The 21556-nt window shown below is 40.2% G+C and overlaps 1 protein-coding gene across 1 annotated transcript in view; it reads right to left on the bottom strand.

The window, feature by feature from the left end:
- The window catches only part of PRELID2 (PRELI domain containing 2), a 74184-nt gene that overhangs the window by 16991 nt on the left and 35637 nt on the right, over nucleotides 1–21556 (bottom strand). The window contains exon 5 of the mRNA XM_046668719.1: nucleotides 19915–20020. Coding sequence (XP_046524675.1) covers nucleotides 19915–20020 — 106 coding nt within the window. The remainder of the gene's footprint in view (nucleotides 1–19914; nucleotides 20021–21556) is intronic.

The following is a 21556-nucleotide window of genomic DNA, read 5'->3' as shown; positions in this document are numbered from 1 at the left end:
GCTCTGCCTGCCCATGGGCCCTGTCCCCATGCCAGCGGGGGCAGCAGAAGCGGCGGCAGCAGAAGCTCTGACTGCCCATGGGTCCTGTCCCCATGCTACACTATTCTCTAAATAAAAGAGCCCTACTGCCAGATCTTAAGAGTCTAAGAAATCTTTCTTTTGACTCCTCGGCTCACCGACCCTGCATCATTAAGATTCATTTTTATTTTGATAGTAATCCCAAATCTTTAGGTGTAACTGCAGAACATTAAACTGATACAATAATTCAGATTCTTTGCTTCACATTATAAAGCTTCCTCCTTCTTTAAGGAGAATATTTAATCTCACAATTTGTAATGGAAAAGAATATATCCCAAAATAATAAAATCTAAAATTAGAACATGACGTTATCTAGCCCAGATAGGAAACTCTCAGCAAAGGATTGAAAGTGGCCCAACTGATTTAGAGAGTTGTCCTGGGATCACATATCAGAATGAAAGATTGCAAAGCCATTTCCATATTGCCAATTTTCAAATAAAACCTGACCTGACATGAACATTTTAGTGGCTAAAAGGCATTTAGTCGCTGGTGTTTTTCTGTTTTATAAAGTTACTTTCCTCACCTTCCAATGTGATTCAATCTATTTTAAATTAAAACTTGACCTGTATATGATTTTATTTTTCCTGACTTGGGCTTCATGCAAATTAAAGCTTGGTTCATGTGAATCTGTTGGATATAATCAGAGAACTGAAAATTAATTTATCAGTAATTAAAAAAAAAAAATCAAGGCCAGCCTCCCAACCAGTGCCACATCCCCTCCATGACATTTCTGACAACTGACCGTCACTTACCTGCTTAGAAACCTCCACTGATGGGACACTTTCTAATCCTTATTCCATCTATGTCGGCCCTAATCACAAGACAACCTTCCTTACATGGAAGCTGCTCTGTCTCAGTGCCCGGTACCAACCGGTCCCAGTACCAACTCTCGTACTCCTGGCTAACCAACTAAAAAACAACAAGGTTCTTATCAAGTCTCTTTATCAACCATTTTTTCACTATTCATCAGATTTCAGCTCAGTCATGATCTCCCCTTTGTTTCTTCCCTATTCTGAGAGATCAAATGGTTAGTAGCATTTACATTTTATCAATGAATTGTCTCTAACAGAATAAATCTATCTGATGCCGATATAAACAAATCCAATGGATGCCCACATAATGCGTCTTTTGTCTTTTATCTCTACCCTTCTCCTTCCCCTAGATTCAGGAATTTCTATAAGTCCACAATCTTCTTTACATGTAGGGCTAGTCTACTGTGTCTTCAAATTGGGCATTTCCTTTAAACAAAATATAATTTTCCAAAGTCATATTTCAGTCAAAACCCATCCCACCAAATCTCAACAATATGGAGGTTAATAATTTATCACGGGTTTACTATGTGCCAGGGGTTTTACCTACATTATTGCATTTAATCCTCTCAACAGTCCTATGAGGCATGATACTTTCGCTCTCACCATTTCCAGGTAAGGAAACAGCCTCAGAAAGGTGAGCAACTTGCTCAAGGTCACACAGCTAGTAAGTGGCCAACCTGGAATTTAAACCTGGATTTCTCCAACTCTTTCCACAATGAGTACTTGCCTCACTGAACTTGTTTCTGTGCCTGTAAAATGGCTGGAGGAAAGAGAATACGCATATTTTCTTGCAGGATTGCTTTGAGGATTCAATGAGGTAACATATAAAGCTACTGAAACACAACAGACTTTGGTTAACCATTACTTCCTATTCTCCCTGTGGCCTAAAGTGGCTACTAGATTTCTTTATGGACCTAGATCTGACTAAGGGCCCCTCACAATGAAACTCCCACAACAAGGCACCCACCATTCTGTTGGTGGTTGGTGACCTAAAGGAAATGTAAGCAGGGGCTCACCTTGTGCTTATTTGTATTTCACAAAGCGTATTTTACTTGCTCTTCACATCACCTCTAAGAGTTACTAATACTTCTGTTTGACAACACTGAGCCCAGCAGAGCAAACCAGCTTTCCCTAGGTCACAGGGTCATCAGCAACAGAGACAACTAGAATCAAAGTCCCAGGAAAGAACTGACTATTGAGAGGCTGAGGCCCCTACCAGGCTGTGCTGAGTACATGCTGTGCTGAGCACATTATATGCCTAGTCTCATTTACTCCTCACACCCAACCTATGAGTCAGTGACATCAGGAAAATGAGATTCAGATAGGTTAAGAAACTTGATCAAAGACACCAGCTAGTAAGTACAAAATCCAGATTCAACACCTAGGGTTTTCTGACTCTGAGCCCTCAGTACACCACCTCCTTAAAAATGTATGTTTAGGGCCGGCCCGGTGTCATAGTGGTTAAGTTTGTGTGCTCTGCTTTGGCAGCCCGGGGTTCACCAGTTCGGATCCCAGGCACAGACCTATGCATGGTTTATCAAGCCATGCTGTGGCAGGCGTCCCACATATAAAGTAGAGGAAGATGGGCACAGATGTTAGCTCAGGACCAATCTTCCTTAGCAAAAAGAGGAAGATTGGCAGCGAATGTTAGCTCAGGGATAATCTTCTTCTTCAAAAAAAGTATTGTTTACAGGGCTCTCTTTTCAAATTACCAAAAAAAACGACATGTCGCCTTAGGCATGGTCCTTCCTACCATCCCAAAGTTATTTCCATCTACATCTGGGTGGTTCTAATTTTATAAATTTAGGGAAGGCAGGGTGAGACCAAATCACATGTAGTTCTAGAAACTGCCCTAAAAATAAAAGCACCTCACTACATCTCCAAATGCATTTCATCTTCTGTTGATACCAAGTGAAGCTCCCTCACGCACTCTGGAGAAACTGGAGAACAAACACGTGCACAGTATCTGCCGATTAGATTTCCTCGGTTGATTGTCAAATGCAAACCTGGAGAGCCCCTTACTTCCCATGAAAAGCCTTTCGATGCTAAACATGATCATCACTTGCTGGGGACAAAACTGGAGGAGGGAGAACGAGGCGTCAGGTTACAACTTGGAGCTGAAGTGCTGTAATGAACACTGGCAACATAAATACGATGGCTTGCCATCACTCCTCATCCCTCACATTACCTGGGGAATGGGAGAACCATTAAGTCCATGGCAAGTTTAAGAAGTGATGCTTTTTAAAAAAATTCTGAGCATTTAACATCACGAATTAACAAGAGCAACCAAAACAAAAGCTACATATAAATGACTGAAAAATAAAATCTCTATATGCAAATAATAGTCTACAGACAAACTACCTGCTCTTGTTAAGAATCAGTCATTTGCAAAGGGAAAAAAAATACTTTGTAGTGCTTATAGACGCAAATTCTTTAAAATTCCCAGCCCCCATAATAAACTGATAAAAGCAAAGGAGAGTAAAATGGAAAAGCTTAGTTTCCCACCCGTGTAGGGAAAAAACCAGTTCTTCCCTATTGCGTGTTTGTTTCTTTCCTGTGAGTTTCCTTGACTACTCACACAAAACACTTCATTTTGACACTTTCGGTCACCAAATGTGTGGCAGTTTTCCCCACAACAAGCAAGTCTCCGACACCAGCTGAGTGTCCTACAATTTAACTCAAATCAGACACTACCTACCAGAGACTGTGTCAGATCCCACAAGTTAAGGGCTCAGTCCCACAAGACTGCCCCCCCCCCGTCCCCCGACACACACACTCCAGACGCCAGTCACAGTTCAGGTTATGGACACTCCAGATGCCAGTCAAGCTCAGGTTATTACCTGTGTTCTGACCAAGTCGCTATAGATTGGAGATTCCAATAGCCCCCTCCTTGGGTTCGATTAATTTGCTAGAACAGCTCACAGAACTCAGGGAAACACATTTACATTTACCAGTTTATTAAAGTGTATGATAAAGGATTCAGATGAACAGCCAGATGAAGAGATACACAGGGCAAGGTCCGGGAGGGCGCTGAGCACAGGAGTTTCTGTCTCCATGAAGTTGGGGTACACCATCCTCCCAGTGTGCATGTTTTCACCAAACAGGAAGCTCTCTGAACCCCATAATTACATAGGCATGATCAATTATTAACTCTCTTTCTAGCTCCTCTCCTCTCTCTGGAGGATGAGGGGTGAGGTTGAAAATTCCAAGCTTCTAATCACGACTTCATCTCTCTGGTGACCAGGCCACATCCAGGAGCCCACTCAGAGTCACCTCATTAGAACAAAAGATGCTCCTAGTGTTCTTATCACTTAGGAATTTACAAGCATTTTAGGTGCCCTATGTCAGGGACCAGGGTCACAGACTAATATATACATTTTCTATTACCTCACAAAGAGATTGAAGAAATGGACACAATAACATGGTTGATACTTTTAAAAAGTGGCTCTACTATTTCAGTTGCTAACTAAATGAGCAGCGTTATTGGTTAATTCCCAGAATCACACCCTTTGTATTCCTTGGTCTCAGATATTCTCACGTGGATTAATAACGTCCAAATGGACAATGCTCTGAATCTACCAGCTGCCTTGAATGTTAAACAGTCTGATAAAATTTTTTCCTTCGATAAAAAATCTAAGGCTTATAAAAAATACATTCACACCTCCTTTACTTGATGAACTGCAAGAGTGGGATTCCTTTTAGAGAACAAGCATGGTACACGATTCTGGCTGTTGTTCTGAGACTGACGCAAGATCCTCAAGGCTGAAGGACAACTCTGACTCACGCCTTGTCTGGAATTTGGCCAACCAATTCAGGTTCCCCGGGAAATAATTTGGTAGACTGGTTGAAATGCAAAGGGGAAAGCTGCTGGAAAAGTAAAATTAGGGGGTGTATGCAGCCTGGTCATCAAGGGCTCAGACGAAGGGTCCAACTGCCTATTCTGAATCCGGGAAATGCCACTCACCACCTGTGTGATCTTGGGCAAGTCAACTCACCTCTCTGTGCCTCCTCATCCATAAAATGGTGATAATAGTACTTATACTGCAGAGAATTCTTGAGTAAATTGAAGCAAGTGATGCAGTAATGTACTGAGAACGATGCCTGGGCGTAGTAAGTGTTCAATAAAAATTACCTGTGATTGTTGCCTTTCTTATTACCCCAATGGATAAAAAGTTTCTCTGCTTTTAAGACTATTTTTAAAAGATGACAGAATGGCAAGATAAAGAATTTTTACCACTTTTGGAAAATAATACATTTTCACTAATTCAATAAGTATTACTGAGCATGACGATATTCTAGGTATTAAGGATGAAATGGTGAGCCCACACAGAAGCCTGTCATTCAATGAGGGAGACAAAGAATACATTCAAAGAACCATGACAACAGTCACATAAGGAAAGGGTACTTTAGGGAATCTTTTCTAAGGTAATGGTACAAAACATTAAAGGCTCTATGTATAAAGATGTTTCACACAGGCTCCTTTATAATGGTAAAACTTAGAAATACCTTCAACACTCAACACTAAAGGAATGGTCAAATCAATTATTTTATAACTACTTAATGAACTATTATGCAGTCATTAAAATGATGGCTTTGAAGTTTATGTAGTTACCGTGAAAGGCATTTGTAATAAAACATTACTTGAAAAAAGCAAGGCATGAAATTGTACTCATACTGTAATTATGACTTTAAAATCAGTATATGGAAGACTAGAAGGAAATCTGCCAATTTGAGCTATAAAGGAAAGATAACAATGATAATTTATGGAGAATTTATTGTACACCAAGGTATTTTAAGCACTTCTATACGCTGTCTCCTTTCATTCTCATAGTCATAACATAGGTGCTAGTATTCACATTTCCCCCAGAGGGAGGTTTAAACTCAGGGTGGGTCGACCCCAAAGACAGGCTCATTACAACCACTAAACACTTGTCTATGTATTGTAATGGGAAAAATAAGTTTTTGCTTATAACTTCCTTGCATTTTTTAAAAATCATAACAACTGATCATTTACCGTATGCAAAATCCTATCCTAAGCATTTTATGCATGTAATTCAGTTACTCTTCACAGGTACTCTATGAAGTAGGTTCCAATGTTATCCTCCCTTTATAGAGGAGGAAAAGGAGACTCAGAAAATTAAATGGCTTGCCCAAGGTCACACAGCTGATCAGGACAGGATAGTTTTCTGGTTTCAGAGAACTAGGGCAAAAGAACATAAATGGATCTGCGGGAAATATAATTTAAAACATATATGTGCAGGTAGTACTTATTCGAAAACTTTTTTTATTATTACTTTTTCCCTCCCTCCCTCCCCCGCTCAAAAACATTTTACATAAAGCTTTTAAAAATTTTTGTTTAAAGACTAAAAGAGTCTTTCTGGGGAGGAGTGCAGCAGTTTTCTTAATTATGAAATATTTCGAACATGTCAAGAAGTGCAGTTAATAGAAAAACCAGTGGGCTTTAACAAATGTTAATGTCTTTAAAAGTAACAAAAGCTATGTCCCCACCAAAAGCCACTGATTGGGAAAATTTTTAATTATAGCCTTTAAATTCTTCTCAAACTGGGTGTCAATATGAAAGGAGTTAATTAATTCTCAAAAAGCCATCACTTTCCTTGACTAAGGAAATTCAGAGAAAAACAGAAAAACAGTTTAGCTAGAATCTAAGGAAGAACACTAGGCAAGGAATAAGGGGTCAAATCCCAGACAGTAAGTGGGATTCCAAAGAAACTGGAAGTGACAAAGAAATGTCACTCCCACAAACCTGGGTTCACGAGACACAAGGCTTCTTTTCTCCCTAACAGGCAGACACTCCAGCCTCCTCCCCATCACCTTCCTGGGGCTCTGCCTGGTGCCCCAAATCCCACAAAGGGTGGGCACAACCAAAGAGGTCCTTCAGCAAGAGATGAAATTCTACCATAGAGTGGGGCAACAGAATAAGAAATCTCCACCAACAGAGGAGGAAATAGTGATCAAGGAGAACAGCTGGACACCTCTAAGAGCTTGAGGAGCATTTAATTAGCATGCTGCAGGGCCTAAGCACACAACTGAAGTTTAACTACTGGATATACCTTTAAGAAATAAAATTACAGGGGCTGGTCCCATGGCCAAGTGGTTAAGTTTGTGCGCTCCGCGATTCAGCCCAGGGTTTCAGCGGTTCGGACCCTAGGCATGGACCTAGCACCACGCATCAAGCCATGTTGAGGCAGCATCCCACATAGCACAACCATAAGGACCTACAACTAGAATATACAACTACATACGGGGGGGCTTTGGGAAGAAGAAGGAGGGGGGGGGGGGGGGGAGGGGGAGGTGTGGAGATTGGCAACAGATGTTAGCTCAGGTGCTAATCCTTAAAAAAAAAATTTAAGAAAAATAAAATTTACCTTTGCAATTCAAATTGCTCTACCCAGAATTCTGTATTAACCCCTGAATGACATTTTCCTGGACTTGTTGGTCAAAGAGCCTTAAGTTAGTACAAAGAGCCTAGCTGAATCCAAACTCAATCCTACAACAGATTTGATCCACAAAAGATTTGTGCCTCAAATGCACTTAGTCCACTCAATCTGCAGAGGCAGCTTCTGTTTTTCTGGTATTTCAATGCAGCCTGGCCAGAGCTGTTTCAGTTTTCAATTCGGTGCCTGCATTAGGTTCACACGAGGTACCTCAAGATTTATGGCGGCCACAAATTCCTACTTTCTCATTGTCTTTGTTTTTGAATTTAGCATAACAGAGTGCAAGACCAGGCTCAGAAAAGTAATAGATTGGTTGGAAATTCTATCCATAACAGTGGGAAGAACATGACTGCTAAATCTCCAAAGATACCGAGCTGGGTGTGAGAACAGAAGAGCATTAGGAAAGCAAGCATCACAATAAGTGCTCTGGAGACAAGGACATTTGCTCTGTGTTCTAACAAGTGTCTACTTCAAGGTCATATGTATACCCAATGCTTATGGAGACAAGTCATGCATTTGTCTTGTCTCCTCACCCAAGCTCTCTGAGGGAAAGGATTCTGTCCTCCAGGTCAGGGAGTCAAGGAGTTTGGCAATTAAGAGGGTGGGCTCTGAGGTCAGACGGTCTGGAATTCCAGCTCTGCCACTTACTGGCTGCCAACTCTGTGCAAGTAATTTAACCTCTGTGTGCCTCCATTTCCTCATCTGTAAAATGGAAAAGGGAGAATAACAACAGTCTCTCTTTCAGAGGGTTATTGGGAGAACTCAGTGTTCATAAAACAGTGCAGTGCTTGGTTCATGGTAAACGCTCATAAATTATAGCTATTGTTATCATTATATCTGGCTGTCTCCAAAGTTTCCAGAACAGTCTGTATTTACAGAAGGCATGGATTAAAAATAAGCCAACAGATCTATTATTGGGTACTAATATCTCAAAGGCACCTGCAATATCTAAAAATCTTTGTGATATGCAATTTATTTAGCTCGCTTGGATTTTCAATGAAATTGTAACAACCCTACCACATGCTTGCCACCCCCTCCTGCTAACCAGCATTTTGTAAAAGTACATTCTTATTTTTAAGCATCTTATTGCCACCTTAACCCTTGACTATCTTCTTGTGACATGAATTATCTCTGACACTCTTGGATCCCCGCTTAGCTTAAACTCCTGAATATTTGTGCACACTTAAAGACTACTTGTCAGACAAATGTAAAAAAATCTTGGTATTTACACATTGGGGGAAAGGAGGGAGAGCCGAAATAAATCATACAATGTCAGAATTGAAAATCACCTCCTAGGCCAATCCCTGGTTTTACAAAAAGTGACAGTGAAGTTCAGAGTAACTAGTCCAAGCAATGTGGCCATTAGAGTGTGGCCAGAGCCCAGATTTCCTGATTCCTGGCCTGTGTGCTCCTTACTGCACTGTGTGGAGACCTGACTTCTGATCACTGTGCAAATAATGACACTGACACATCCAGAGCTCCGGAAACCACTTTCTGTCATTTCAGGTAAGAGCTTAACTTCTTAGGTTTCGTCTAGTTTCATAGACGGTAAAGTCCCAGCATTTCAGCTGTCTAACTTAAGGGATTCCCGAAAGCTTTACCACTGAGCAGTCTACTACAACCCTGATGAATTCAAATGAGCCATCGAGGGATTCTGGATTCCTAAGTCTCACAGTCAAGGTAAAGGAATTGATTTCAACTCAGTAGAAGGCGCAAAACTATATCGCTCGCAGAATCCTCATTTCACCAGGATATTTTTGCTGCAAAGGGTACATGTCTCGGGACTAGAACTCTAGAGATAACAGCAGGATGAGCTGAGCTGATGGGAAGGGGGATATGTAAGAAGAGGGCAGCTATTGTTATTTAACTGATCTAGAAAGAAATTGTTAAAAATCAGAATTCCTGGTAATATCCTCACAGCATCTAATGAATAAATATCAAGGAAATCAATCTATGTGAGCAGTCAAGAGTGGGATTAAAAGGTATTATTAACAGGTAAATTGAGAGCTGGGAAGTAAACCCTCTGGAACTGGAGGGGCAGAACATATTTCATCAGTTCTCTCGAGTGGTTCAAGTAATGCAAAGAATCTTGAAAGAATTCACATAACCGAGAAGGAAATATAAGTCTTGACTATATAGTCAGCAGAATATTACACTGGTGTTCTTACGTTGTACTTGTGACTTCTATCTGTTCTTTTGAGTGTCGGTTTTATTTGCTCTTTTCCTCTATCTTGGAATCCATTGGGTTTTGAAAAGTCCACTCTTTTTTAGGGTTGTCACGACCATGCATGGGTGTACACCAGACATTCAATTCACAGATAAGGAATTGAGCAGCTCAGGGCAACTAGTCCAAGGTTAACACAATTAAAAAGCTTGGAGAAGGACTGAGGTCAACAACTAGTGAGTAACAGAAGCATTAACTTTCAATGTCTTTGGAGTAGGGATCAGAAGACTGGAGCCAACAATTTCATTTATTCTTCACAACAATCCGGTGAGGGTAGAATAATTACCCCTGCTTTCCTAATGACAAACAGAAGTTCCAAAAGGTTAAGTCATTCATTCAAGTCATACAGCAGAGACTGGTAACACCCAGAGCCAGCTAGTGGTGGAAGCTATAAATTGGCAGAATTCCTTTGGGAGGAAGTTTGGCAATAAGCATCAAAGGTCTTAAAAATGTGCTTTAACCTAGGAAGAAACCAGAAACATACACAAGTACCTATATTCACAGATTTACCACAATATTATTTATAATACTGAAAAAAATAGAAACCAATGAGAAAAAAATGAGAAAACAATAAGAGCTACTATGCCAATGGAATATTATGAAGGCATCAAAAATCATGTCTTCAAGGAACATGTAATGACAGAAAATGTTCACAATATGTTCATAAATGAAAAAGTTGGGCTAAATGAACAGAATCATCCCAATTTTGTTTTTCAAAAATAACCATACATATGGAAACATACACAAGACACAGGAAAGGATCTCTATCAAAATGTTAAATGTGGATACACTGAGTATTAAAATTATGGATTTACAAAAAATGATCAAAAAATAATTTTTAAGAGAAACAACACAAACTTGACTATACTGCTGCTATCTAAATTTTTTGTTCAGATAAGTATTTAAAAGGCTATTTACTTATAAAAATATACTTCTTATCAGAGAACTTCTCTTAATGCTAACAATTATTGAAGTTTTTCTATGTGCCAGGCATGTTTCATGTATGTGCTCTGACTTAATCCTTAAAATAACCCTGTGAAGTAGGACTATTATCACTTTATTTTAGAGAAGAAAATTTAGGGTCCAAGATGTGAAGTGTTACATCTGAGAAGTGAGAAAACCAGATCATGGACCAAGGGCACTTCTCTCAAGCTTCCCATTCAATCCCTATATTAAACACACAGCCAAAACCTTGTTTCACACTCAATAATCTTTCTAAAGGGAGAACGCTCTGGGCTTTTAATTCAGGAGTGGATATTTGGTACGTGATAATTAGGATGTCTATAACTTACTTCAAAATATTTCAGCACATGCAGTATAATATTATGGTGCATGTGTTAGTTCAAGTTATATACCAGGTACAGGCAGTTGCCCTAAGGCAGGATTCATACTCTAGGGGTTGGTTATGAGCGTTCTAATCAGCAACCTCAATCCCCAGAAACTTCAGTTACGTCTATCCTTGAAAACACCAGGGACTTTGATCATTAGCATAAGGAATGCTAAAATTGTGAATTTTTCCTGGTGAAACTAGTGGCTTCCTAACTAGCATAGCCAATGTTAGAAATGCACTCTTGTTAATTTAATTAGTGGAACTTAAGATATGAGCATTAGCTCAAAATTCTAGATATATACCCATCCTTGCACAAGGATGGGTATAAGACTCTATTTAGTAAGCCCTTCACTCTCCAACTTCAGGGACAACACCCATAGTTTACACCTAAATGGTCTTGTGGCCAGTCACTGGATCAGAAGATTCTGGCTGCCTGATGCTATCTGTAAAATAGCTGGATCTTGCCTTTGGAATATTGTCAGTTCTGCCTTCAGTGAACAGTTTATGCAATTCATGATCAGAGTACCCAAAAGGACAGAGACTTAATCAAACTACAGAACAGGCAACTATTTTATGCATACTTGTAAAAAAAATGATTAATAAAATGCTGAATGTGTTGCAGAACTTTTTCATTAGTTGGTACTGAGGACATGAGGGTGCAGCTGACACTCACCAACCTCTAATTATCATCAATTCCCAATATGTACCAAAAAGAACTTAACAGTTGTGCATATAATTTGGCATACCAATCAGCTTAGGTCAGTAAGGCAGGCAGTTCTGACATGGCCCCCAATAATCCCTGCCTCCTGTTATTTATGCCTTTGTGTAATCCCCTTCCATTGAGTGTGGGCTGCATCTAGTGGGACTTGCTCCTAGTGAACACAATACAGAAAAATAAAGGGATGTCACTGCTGTGATTAGGCATCAAAAAACTATGGCTTTCGCCTTGCTGTCACTCTCTTGCCCTCTCTCTCGCTTGCTGCCATGTTCTGAGATGCTCTATAGAGAGGCCTATGTGGCAAGGACCAAGGGAGGCCAGCAGAATCCTATCAGCAACCATGTGAGTGCATCTGGAACTAAATCTTCCCAATCGAGCCTTCAGATGAGATCACAGCCCCCACCAACACTTTGATTACATCTTTGAGAGACCCTGAAGCAGAGGACCCAACTAATTTGTGCCCAGACTCTTGACCCACAAAAACTGAGAGATAATAAATGTGTGTTGTTCTAAGCTGTGGACTGTTGGGGTAATTTGTAACACAAGAGATAACTAATACAGATAGTTTGCAAAAATGATGTAATCACAAACAGTAGTCAGGTTTTTCAAATGCCCATTTGGACTATGTATATAGTATCAGCATGCACACACAAACGAGTATGGTATCTTCTGTCTGAGGGAATTATCTTCTACTATTAAAATGGGGGTTTTTTTCTTTTTTTTCCTTTTGAGGACGATTAGCCCTGAGCTAACATGTGCTGCCAATCCTCCTCTTTTTGCTGAGGAAGACTGGCCCTGAACTAACATCTGTGCACATCTTCCTGTACTTTATATGTGGGATGCCTACCACAGCATGGTTTGCCAAATGGTGCCATGTCCACACCCGGGATCCAAACCAGCGAACCCCGGGCCGCCAAATCGAAACATGCACACTTAACTGCTGCGCCACCGGGCCAGCCCCTAAAATGGATTTTTCTAAGACTCAAATAAGCAGACACCATAGGAAGCAGCATATTCAGATCCCTTTAGCTGTAGCATGTCTAGGCTAGACCTTCTTCACAGCAATGTTCAAATTCTTTGACTTGCCCACATTATTTCAGTGACAAATATTCATATGCTGTTGAATTCAATCTCTCTGTGCTTCAGCCTCCAGATAAACACAATAAGAATAAAAATGGAACTAATAAGGGGCCCTTGCCAGGAAAGTGGCTGAAACAACAAATCATTTTATCACATACTGAAAATGTATTTCACAAACTTAAAAAAAAATACCTCTAAGCGAGTGTGCTATGACTCGGCATTTCCGCAGCATCTGTAGCTGTCTCTAAGTACTCAGGTAACTGGGCTAAAAAAGAACACTTGCAGGGCTGGCCCCATGGCGTAGTGGTTAAGTTCAGTGCATTCTGCTTCAGTGGCCTGGGTTTGCAGGTTCGGATCCCGGGTGCAGACCTAAACCACTTGTCAGCCAGGCTATGGCGGCAACCCACACGTAAAGTAAAGGAAGACTGGCACAGATGACAGCTCAGGGATAACGTTCCTCACAGAAAAAAAAACAGGAAGATTGGCAGCAGATGTTAGCTCAGGGCTAATCTTTCTCGGCAAAAGAAAAAGAAAGAAACACTTACATGCCAAGATTGTTATCACCCATATTATCTCTTGAGCCTCTCCTAGAAAAGTAAAATGTAGAGTTTGCAAGAACCACGTGGGAGTTCACCAAAAAGCCCTTTTGATTTTGGTTTGGAATTTTTTTTTTGGTGGGGGGAGAACTGATGATTTTTTGTTTTTACTTGGAGAGATGGAGGAAAAACTCCAAAAGACAGTTATCCCCAAGCAGTATAAAGCATGCTTTCTCAACGGGGACAACACCAAAATGAGGTGACAATTTGTTCTTGGGAGTGAAAAATATCTTACACTTTTTATGTATAAAGACATAACACAGTATATAAACAGATAATCAGTATAGCTATGGAATTAAAATTTCATGGTGGGGGGAATTAGGAAAAATATGTCTAAAAAGGCTCCTTGGTGGGGGTGAGGGGGCAGTAACGAAAAAAAGGTTGAGAAACGCTGGCCTACGATGCCTTCCCAGAACTGGGGACACCTGCAGAGCCACGCTCACCCCAGGGAATCTCCTGATCTCTCTACTTCCTTCTCTGAGGATCCCTGAGGTCAGACTTGACAGGCCTGGGTTCCTCCCAGCTCTGCTTCACCATTGCTACCATTCCCCTAGGCTGCAGAAATGTGAATGAAGCCTTTCGTGTGTGCCAGAATTCCACCAATCCCTATCTTCCTTCAGATCTTTCTGTTTCCTTGATCTGTTTTTTGAATGTGCTTGCTTACCTCGAGGCATGTTAAAATATGTATTTGGCATCCAGCGTACTACTTGTCTGTGGCACTTTTTCAATACTTCCAACCCGTCTTCCATTGGCCACCTTGGGTCAAAATTGTCCAGCAGAAATGAAATCAGGGCAGAGAGACAGAGACTACGGCAAAGTCAAGGGACAGGTGAGTGCCTCTCAGACTGAGGAAAGCACTGTATGGCATGCTCTCTAGTGTCACCAGGCAAGAGTGTGGTATATGGTACTCACTCTTATGTACAGACTTGAGAAAACTGAGCAATGGTACAGTCCATAGCTGTCACGGACAAAGATAGATGGCTATCTCAAAAACAAACTGTTTAAGCAGTTCCTCAAAAAATTAAACATAGAATTACCATATAATCCAACACAAGAATTGAAAGCAGAGACTCAAACAGATATTTACACACCTGTGTCCACGGCAGCATTGTTCACAATAGCCAAATGTGGAAGCAATTCAAGTGTCCATTGAAGGATGAACAAATGAAATGTGATATACACATACACTGGAATATTATTCAGCCTTGAAAAGAAAGGACATTCTGACACATGCTACAACACAGAAGAACCATGAAAACAGGAGGCTAACTGAAATAAGCCAGACATAGAAGCACAAATATTGTATGATTCCACTTCTATGAAGTCTCAAATTCACAGAGACAAAAATAGAATGGTGGCTGCCAGGAGCTGGGAGGAGAGAGGAACGCAGAGGTATTATTTAATGGCTGCAGAGTTTCAGTTTAGGAAGATGAAAAAGTTCTGCAGATGGATGGTGGTGACAGTTGCACAACACTGAAGATACTTAGTGACACTGAACTATACACTCAGAAATGGTTAAAATGGGAAATTTTATGTACTGTATATTTTACCACAATAAAAAAATGTAATATAATTTTTAATATTCTTTTTTTCAATATAAAGATATGTTCAAAACAAACAGCATAACAACAAATCTGTAGTCCACACAGTATAAAGGGTATGTCATTATAGGAAAAATGGTAGAAATGCCAGCTAAACACACCCTCAACTTGTGTGGCGTTCTGGAATTTAGGCCAACTGCAGTCTGGATAAGAATAGTCTAGGGGCTCTGAACAGAAGGAAGGACACTCTGCAGCCACTCAAAGGTCCTTTCAAATACCAACGTCACGGCCCCTCAGTCCTCTGGTCCACTCCACGTTCTTTCATTGTAACTGAGTTCCTTGCTTCTGCATTTTTCCACCCTTACTGTTCACACCACATCTCCTTACTCTGGCTCTATCAAGACACACACCTTGTCCCACACAAGTGGCTGGAGTGCAGAGCCCAGTGAGTGTGACAATGTGGTACACACTGTGTACATCCAGAGTACATTCTGGAGTCAGATAGGCTTGGGATCAAATCTCAGGTTCACCACTCACTAATTCTGTGATCTTGAGAAAACTGCTTTGCCACTTGGGTCCTCAGCTTCCCTACACATAAAATGGGAATAACTGTTCCTATCTCACAGAGTTGTTTAGAAAAGTAGACGAGGTAACGCATGCCAAGCACAGTGCGTGGCATCTAGTAAGCTCTGTGAGCACCAGTTGTTATTTTAATATCCTTTGCAGCATTGATCACGGTGCTGAGCACTGAACACCAAGTGGGGCTCGATAAATTGTTAGTAACAGTAGCTGTTTCTTCACTGCTGGTCATGCTTTCCACCCTGATCTAGACGTCCAGGGAGTAAAGCTGTATAAGGTACAGTCTCTCCTCTTATGAATTCTGTCTTATTCCTACTTACGTCTCCAGCATCTCTCCCAATGCCTGCCACATAGTTGACACCCCAAGTATTTGTGGAACTGAACTTCTGAGTTTAAAATCTAGTGTGTGCCCATATGAGTTTGAAAGAAAAAAAACCATGTAACCATAAAAAGAAAGCATGATAAAGAAACATGTGAGTAGGACTTCCTTAAATTCTTGAAAACAAAGAGAATGTCTTTGTATATTTGACCTGTGTTCTTCAATTTACTGAAAGCTTTCGAACACAGCCCTCAGATCTATCTGTGGGAATGCATTAATTCACATTTCGTAGACGAATAAACTCAGGATCAGGGAGTGTACTGACTTGTGCTAGATCACAAAGACAACTGGCTTTAGTAAGCTGTAAGTTCAGAACTGCCTCTATGTCAAGGACATATCTGTTGACTTGAATACCAAGGGGAAATCCCCATTCTCCTGCCGACATACTTCTACTCCACGAGGAAAGTGGGGTCTAAGTGGTGTATGAAAAGTCAGCATCTGTGTCAGAAAGTTCCCTGAATTGCAAGTTGCCTCAGAGTGGTGAAAGGAGAAAAGAAAAACAATTGAACAAGACCCCAAAAGCACAGAAACACGATTGACCTCAGCTGCGGGGTCCAAATCTAAGGGCAGATTTTAATTTACAAACACAGAGATAAAAAAAACTTTGTGAGTGCCTAGTTTTGCTTTTTCCAGAAAAAAAAAAATAGATATCAGATACCACCTTTACCACTAAACAGCCTCAGGGATGCAGTCCTAAAGTGAAAATAAAGTCACCAAAACACTCTCATGGTGACTTGCGCAGAAGCCATTTATGCTGGCTCAGCTGTAAAGGTTTTACCAGGAACTCAGGCTGATACCGGGAAATATCACTACTTAGATAAAAGGTAAAGGATACTTAAGCATGAGTGGCTTCTAAAATTGAAAAGCTAACTAATTAAAGTAAGCCTCTTAAAAAAAAAAAAAAGTAAATTTGGAAAAGGCAAAAGTTAGCAGGAAAAACATACTCTTACTTCCAAGCATAATAAGTGAGAATACTGAGGAATCAGTTAGGTTCCTTACTTTAAAATTTTAAAGTCGCTTGACGATTTCTAGATAATATTCATCAGAAACCAACTGTGGACCTCATTGTGTGTTCTCTCTCCTTTCTACTCATTTCCACATAAATGTACTGAGCACTGTCCAAGGTATTATGTGCTGGGGGGAATTGGGGTTAAGATTAATAAAACCCCCTCTCTGCCATCAAGAGCACAGAATCTACTGTGACACCATGCCAGAGACTTTTGGGATTATTTACCCACCACACTACCCCTTTCTCTGGGAGTTGACACTCCAATCCTGATCCTCGTGGTCATGGCAGAGGACGGGCCATATTTGTAAACCTGACTTCTACCCTCCTGGACATACTTGACCTAAGGAAGGCCAATGAGTGTCCCTTTCAGAAAATTTGGAATTGAAAGAAGTGTGCAGTCTCTTTGTTGGCCATAACTCTATATAACATGTACATTTGGACTGTGGAGGCCCACATTACACTACACAGACTGTGGAGCAAAGAACACCAGTCTACAGAGGAAGAGAATAAAAAAGATGCCTAGTCTTACAGACAAGAGCTAAAGAAAGAATACTACCCAGGTTCCAGAAGCTTTCAGTTCCCAGTGCAGACCATTCTGAAGCCTGTGAGCCTCCCCACCCTTGCAACCTTACAATGAGCTAGCCTAAAGTAGTTTCTGTAACTTGCAACCAAAGAGTCCTAATAAATACAGGGGGAACGAGACCACAACACAAATTCATCTAATGCACAGCTGTATTTGTGAAGTTCATGCTGCTGAGTAGGCAAACATTCCACTTCATTCATCTGAGGGCTGCACAGAAAAGTGGGAAGTGTAAAATTATCAACAAAAGATGGGGATTTGAGTCCAGACACCCCCTTTGCTAGTCCTGTGACCTTGAGTAAATCCATTTAGCCCACAGTTAACACAGTGCCTAGCACAAAGCAGGTGCTCAGTATATACTTCTAAGAAGGAGGAAGGTGGGGAAGCAGCCACCTACAATACTGGGTGCACTTATCTCTTCAAGACACTTCTCATCAATAAAATGGGAACAATAATGTCTACTTTATGCATCTCACAGGATCAGAATGTATACAACCAGTGTAGGGTAAAAAATCATTAATAGGTTCAGATTGATGGACAGGCCAAATACAGACTGACTTGGATTAACCAAACCATATCTATTTATCTAAAGCAAGGTTGGCACACTATAGTCCACAGGCTAAAGTCAGTCCACTACTTGTGATTGTATGGTCCATGAGATAAGAATGGTTTTTACAAAAGAACACTTGCAATCGATTTGATGTTAGGGAACACTAACAATTTACCCCAATTCAGCTAAATATTATCTCTCTCAAAAAACAGAATTCCAAGGGCTGGCCCGGTGGCGCAGCGTTTAAGTTCATGCACTCCACTTCAGCAGCCCAGGGTTGGCCAGTTCGGATCCCAGGCACAGACCTGCCCACCACTTGTCAAGCCATGCTGTGGCAGGTGTCCCACATATAAAAACAGGAAGAGGGGCACAGATGTTAGTTCAGGGCCAATCTTCCTCAGCAAAAAGAGGAGGATGGGCAGCAGATGTTAGCTCAGGGCTAATCTTCCTCAAAAAAAAAAAAAAAACAGAATTCTATCCTTCTAAGAATTATACTTAGTAGACCTGTATTACAAAACAAACAAAACTATATTCAATTATTATTATTATATTTTTAATTTTGTCAATTAAAAAAAATGTGCAAATTTATTTCTCTCTCGTTACAAAGTACCTACATGATATCTCCATTTTGCCTCTTGGCCCACAAACTTTAACATATTTACTATCTGGCTCTTCACAGAAAAAGTTTGCCACTCCTTATCTAAACAATGTATAAGAAGTCAACTCAGTCAGGAAAATGGAAACAAAATTATTTTTCTCATCAGCCCTATTATTTTTAGACTGCAATTTTGCAGAACATGGGGGTTTTCACAAATGCATATTTTTAAAGATAGTAGAAAAACCTGCAATACTGTCTGAGTGAACGCCAGTCACATCAGACCTTCTGGAAGCTCAAGGACCCTCATCAAGCCCAGGCGTAAAGAGGCTGGGCCAGTCTGGATATGTGCTCATCTGGGCCAGGCACGCTCATTAATCTCAACAGTATGTCTATGGAGTACAGTACAGTGGCAAATGCTCATTCTTCACCCTCAGCCTCCCAGACTACCACATCGTGGTCCAGGTTCATTCTTGAACCTAGATCTGCAAAACGAGAACAAAGGTCCATTACCCAGAAAAATCTCTGAGGCCATACCAATAGTTCTTTAGAGCAGCCATTCAGCCTAACTCACAAAACAAAACTAAGTAACATGTGCATAATTCCTGAGTAAATCCTGGAAATAAGTGATTATGCTCATTATCACAACAATAATAAAATAAAATATTATAAATAATAATTTAAAAACACTTCAGAACACCTGTAATAGGCATAGAAAGATGCATAAGGAATGGACTTCGCTCTAAGCAACAGAATAGGCTATCTCAAGTTCATGTGTAATATCATGTAAGACATATTAGAAACAGAATAGCCCTATTTAAAACAAGGTACACAGGACCCTAGAACTCCAAAGTGGGCTCTGGATCACCTTCACAGAAGCCTAAGCTCCCATAAGCCTAGAGTTTGAAAACCACCATAACAGACAACCAGAAGCTCCAGATCGCTGCATCCTCCTCATCCATAATATCAGGACAAAGGTTTGTGAGGAATAAATGAGATAACAAATACAAATTCTTTTTAGAGTGAGTAGCACATAGTAAGTGCTCAATAAGTATTAGCTAGTATCTTTTTTATTAAATAGTTGTCATCATATTATATAGACTGTATTCATTCTGCTTATTTGTCTTAATTAGACTATAAGTATTCTCCATATTATCCCATACTCTTCATCAGCATATTTTTAATTTAATGGGCCACAAATGGCACCTTAGTTTTACTTTGATTTGGTTTTATGTAATAATTAGGGAGGGTAATTATTTTTGCATAAATTTGTTTATTAACCGTACTTTTTTCTTGTTATGTCTGTTCCTGAGCCTTATTCAAGAATCCAATGGGAATCTCCATGGTTTCTTAAAATTAACACTGGTTTAAAGTGCAACCAAGCTTACCTTCTGGGCTCCCTGTCTTAAGAACGTGCTGGCAAACGTTTCCAAAATGTAGTTGAGAAAGCCAGCCCCTGTGATTGAAATCCTGCCTCTTTGAATGAACTCTGTCCTGCAAAAAGCAAAAATATGCATCTTTGATGTTATTCTATGTTTGGATATTTAAACTATAGGGATTTCCAACAGCATAATTACCACTCATAATCAACAAAAAATAATATCCATAGTAACTCAATAATTGCCTGTTACAACAAAAGATTTTGTCAAAAACAGACTTAGGGTTTACATAATATAAGCAAGGCTTATTCAAATTAAAGAATATTCGTTTCCAGTTTCTAAGAGAGTAGACTTTAGAAGTTCTCACCACAAAAAAAGATGCAACTATATGCAGTGATGGATTTGTTAACTGACCTTTTTGTGGTAATTATATTGCAATATAAACATATATCAAATTATTACATCATACATCTTAAATTTAGACAACACTACATGTCAGTGATATCTCAATAAAGCTGGAAAGAAGAGAAAATATATGGGCGCATTATTCTAACAACTCCAGAACACAGGATTTCCAGTCATACCTAACAAATAATTCCAAGATCAAACTGTGATAGTCAGGATAGTCAACAGTCTTTAAAAAGTTATTCTACTTGACCTACAATAAATAAATTTAAGTGACTCTAAGTTATATATATTAATTATATTAACATACATTAATATATATATTCATTTCATGCTATAAAATGGCTTTTTAAAATTGTGTCTAATACAATTATCAGCTGTATGACCTTGGGTAAATTACTTGGACACTTTTAACTCAGTTTCCTCACATGTAAAATGGGAATAATCACAGTATCTTCCTTTCACAACTACTGTGAGAAGTAAACGTGCTAATACACATAAGAGGAAGCTGAACAGCTCCTAACACACAATGAGCATTCATTAAATGTTAGCCACCATTACTAAAGACAGAGACAGAGACAGGAAAGCCAGAAGCCTGGAATGGCTTCTTTAATCCTCACTTGGAAATGGAGGTGAGACAGATTAGAGGTACCACTACCTTATTTAAAGTTCTACCAATATTATCTCCATTTCATAAAACAGAGATCTGGATAACACTAAAGAGTGACATCAGAAAGATGGCAGAATGTGAAACCCCAGGCCCTCATTCCCTCGTGGAGACACCAACTCAACAACAATATATGGACCAAATCACCTTTGTAAGAATTCCATAAGCCAGTTAAGAGGTTGTAGCACCGCAGGTGAGTGCAAAGCCAAGCAGAGCCACATCAAAGTGAAGAAAGTTTGTTGAATTTACCTGCCATAGCCCCCATCCACCCAGCACAGTGCAGTGCAATCAGGAAAATGCTCCCAACTCCTAGCTTCTTCCTTGGGAGGGAAAGAGAAGAGCAGAATGTACGTCCAACATTCTGGCTTTACAGGGGGGCTGCCTGAGGAACAGATTTCTGTCTCACCTGACTTAGAATGCTAAAGGGAGGAGCTGGCCCAGTGGCGCAGTGTTAAGTTCGCACATTCTGCTTCTTGGCAGCCTGAGGTTCGCTGGTTCGAATCCCGGGTGCAGACATGGCACTACTTGGCACACCATGCTGGGGTAGGCGTCCCACATACAAAGTAGAGGAAGATGGGC

The sequence above is a fragment of the Equus quagga genome, chromosome 7 (assembly GCF_021613505.1).
Source record: "Equus quagga isolate Etosha38 chromosome 7, UCLA_HA_Equagga_1.0, whole genome shotgun sequence".
Classification (NCBI taxonomy): Eukaryota; Metazoa; Chordata; class Mammalia; order Perissodactyla; family Equidae; genus Equus; species Equus quagga.
This window is presented reverse-complemented; position numbering and strand designations above follow the sequence as displayed.